Source organism: Cibotium barometz, chromosome 32 (genome assembly GCF_041138505.1).
Source record: "Cibotium barometz isolate CiBa-2024 chromosome 32, ASM4113850v1, whole genome shotgun sequence".
Taxonomy (NCBI): domain Eukaryota; kingdom Viridiplantae; phylum Streptophyta; class Polypodiopsida; order Cyatheales; family Cibotiaceae; genus Cibotium; species Cibotium barometz.
In genome coordinates, this window is record NC_141077.1 from 44,363,964 (window position 1) to 44,366,804 (window position 2,841).

Consider the following 2,841-nt stretch of genomic DNA (forward strand, 5'->3'; position numbering starts at 1 on the left):
GTGCTTCTCTCTATCTCTGCTTGCTTGCTACATCTATATGTGTTGCTACCTTTGTTTCCACTCCAACAATGCTTGCCATTTTTGCCAATTTTATTTCAAGGTGTTGTTTCAACTACAGTAGCATGCACGTGTCTGTGTTCTAGCCATGAGCACTGGATCTTCAAACTGAAATGAAGCTTCTTAAAGTGTATTTAAAAGTGCTCCAAGACTTTACAAAAGGGAAGTACATGTGTATATATCCAATTGAAGCACACCTCCCCAACAGCCCTCAAATGCAAAGCACACCTGCCAACAGCCCAAAATGCTTCATCTTACACCAGCAAGTGAAAAGCGGGGACTCTTTTGGATAAAATCAAAAAACCCTGATAACAAATGAGCGGGCACAATAGCAATGCATGACGAGCAGATATAGCAATGCATGATATCATGGCAAGGTTGCTGCAAGTTTAGGTTTGCTGTAGAGACATGAAAGCAATGTGCAAAAATTTGAGTTGCTAGAGGGTTAACATCCCCTGCATATTTGACCCTCCTGCTGAACAAAAAGAAAATGATCTGAGAGACTCAAAACAATCAGAGAATCCTTTTCCTGACAAGGTGCCTGCTGTAGTATTGTGGTTATTCTCATCTTCACCAGCTGCTTCACTGTCCTCACAATCACCCAATTGGATCAAAATGTCACCTTCTGGTGAAGTCACCCGGCCTCTATTCTGAGAATGTTTTCTGATTGGTGTTGCATAAGAAGAATTGGTGGGGGGAGGAAAAGGTTTACTCCTCTTGGGCACATAAGCTCCTTCCCTACATCCACCATCTCCTTCATCATCTGCCACATCAATAAGGAGACTAAGCACACTGAAGCTACACAAAAAAGTTTATTTTACATGGAAGACCAGTTTTTCAAAATGCATCCATTTTCCACCATGTCCTTGTTGTCAGCCAAAGTTAGGCTGCTTATATGTACAATCTGCCCGTCTTTGCTGTCAAAATATGACATGTAGAGGGCTAGTATTCATGGATGGGCAAGCATGCTCCTCCACTGCTCACCCATCCAGCTATGTATAATGGGCCTTAGGCTCATCTCGCATAACATTCCCTGCATGTGAGTGGGACGTCCACAATTACCCATTTATCACTGGATAGGCAGCCATGTTCTGTAACCAGCCTAAGGCTTCACCTCTAGCATCTGAATTAAAATGAGCAAGAAGAATTTACCATTCAATCTTTGAAGTCAAATCGGAAAACAAATTGGCTGTTGACAACTTGATGACTTTCAGCAGCTCCCTCAGGCCTCCCAAACCTTTCAGCTGCAGTTGGAGCATACCTGAATGCTGGAAGCCAGCACCCCAAGAGATTCTTAGATGCAAGAGAAAGCAGACACCATCATATACACATGTGAAAAGGAGCACAGGTACATGCTAATTTTGATTAGAGAGATGGAAAGTATGGGTATACGCCGTGAATCTTTCACCATGTTCAAAAAAGCCTGTGTTATGTCCAACAAAGCCTCTACATCTGCAATTTGCTCTCTAGGCATGTGTACTGGCAAGGTATTGCAACAGACCATCATGCCAAATTATGCTTCATACTGGAGAAGTGGCCTATGCATGGCTCTAGTGAATGTTAGGATTTATTCTGCTTCCACGTAGAGTTTAGTTGGGGTTTCTCTCTGATCCGATTAGGGTTTTGATGTCATGAGATTTGGGGCCCTATTGCAAGGTTTTTCTATAAAATGCTTCATTACAATTAGGGTTTCTCAAACGCCAGGGGGTTCTTACCTGCGAGAGAGTGGAGGTCATCTGCTCTTCGCACAATGGCTTCAAAGTTTTCGGAGTCTCCATTCAACAGGTGTTCTTTCTCTTCTACAAAACAAAATGGCAGAGAGAGGAGAAGTGGGAAAGGTAAGGAAACAACAGTGTCATATCCAAGCAAAGAGAGAGAGAGAGAGAGAGAGAGTACCTACAATCGAAGCTTTGAGCCGCTTGTAGTGCGAGCAGAGGACTCTGCGATCAGTGACGCTCGCGGCTTTTACGTCCACAGTTTCTTCTGTTGGAATGGTGGAGCGGCCTCTCCTCTGGCTCATCACGACGGTGGCTATGGTTCTGGTCGTGCGCCTATTTTTCAAGTTTGAAATGACTGCAATACCATATTTATAAATATAGGTGTATGTGTGTAAACCGTGTGTGTGTTTGGGGTAAGGTCTCGTGAGTAGACTCTGATGCGTAAGGATACTGCTTGGTACAAATAAAAATCTCACATTACAAACTATATATATATATATATTTGTGTGTGTGAGAGAGAGAGAGTGAGATCCCTTGATCTAGTTTGGCAGGTAGCTCCACACACACACACACACACACACATATATATATATATATATATATATATTTGTGTGTGTGTTTGTGTGTGTGTGTGAGAGAGAGTGAGATCCCTTGATCTAGTTTGGCAGGTAGCTCCACTACTTCACACATGAGATAATAGTGTCACAAAAGATACACATGTTTTGTGGATTTTCACAAAGTTTGACTCCGTCCCTCAATCTCGGGTGCTTGCAATAGCTCCACAAGAGCTCCACTACACACTACCACACACATGAGATGATAATGTCACAGAAGATATCACTCATCAGCTCATCCTCACACCCAATCACTCCAATCATATTGCAAACTCCCCCTTAGGCCACCATGGTAACAATCTTCATGTCTAGGACATACTCCAAAGCCTTGATATCAGTCGAGCAATATACTTTTCAAAAAACCCTAGTTATCAACATCCAAAAAATCAAGCCACTGTGTTCCCAACTCAACAATGTTAATAACATCTAAAACTAAAGCAAACTGTAGTATA

The 2,841-nt window shown here is 42.4% G+C and overlaps 1 protein-coding gene across 3 annotated transcripts; it reads right to left on the reverse strand.

Annotated features, from left to right (window-relative positions):
- Nucleotides 1-324: 324 nt before the first annotated feature.
- On the reverse strand, nt 325-2,151 carry LOC147620238 (uncharacterized). Of its 3 annotated transcripts, XR_015261799.1 has the most exons (5): nt 1,954-2,151; nt 1,773-1,856; nt 1,210-1,325; nt 917-1,090; nt 325-820 (listed from the first exon to the last, which is right to left on the reverse strand). XR_015261799.1 is itself a non-coding variant. In XM_086772719.1 (4 exons), the coding sequence occupies exons 1-3, from the start codon at nt 2,075-2,077 to the stop codon at nt 1,213-1,215; spliced, it is 321 nt and encodes a 106-aa protein (XP_086628845.1). In that variant the 5' UTR covers nt 2,078-2,151; the 3' UTR covers nt 325-1,090; nt 1,210-1,212. The 3 variants fall into 3 exon arrangements, 2 of the variants coding, with proteins under 2 accessions (XP_086628845.1, XP_086628844.1); XM_086772719.1 differs by having other exon boundaries at nt 325-1,090; XM_086772718.1 differs by lacking the exon at nt 917-1,090 and having other exon boundaries at nt 1,954-2,146.
- Nucleotides 2,152-2,841: the final 690 nt, after the last annotated feature.

What these genes read in the sequence shown, in the direction of transcription:
- LOC147620238 (XM_086772719.1), bottom strand. Translation starts at nt 2,077, where the DNA reads ATGAGCCAGAGGAGAGGCCGCTCCACCATTCCAACAGAAGAAACTGTG. An exon ending in GCTCAAAGCTTCGATTGTAG is followed by an intron (nt 1,857 to 1,953) that starts GTACTCTCTCTC and finishes TTTGTTTTGTAG; the next exon opens with AAGAGAAAGAACACCTGTTG. An exon ending in TGACCTCCACTCTCTCGCAG is followed by an intron (nt 1,326 to 1,772) that starts GTAAGAACCCCC and finishes GCTGGCTTCCAG; the next exon opens with CATTCAGGTATGCTCCAACT.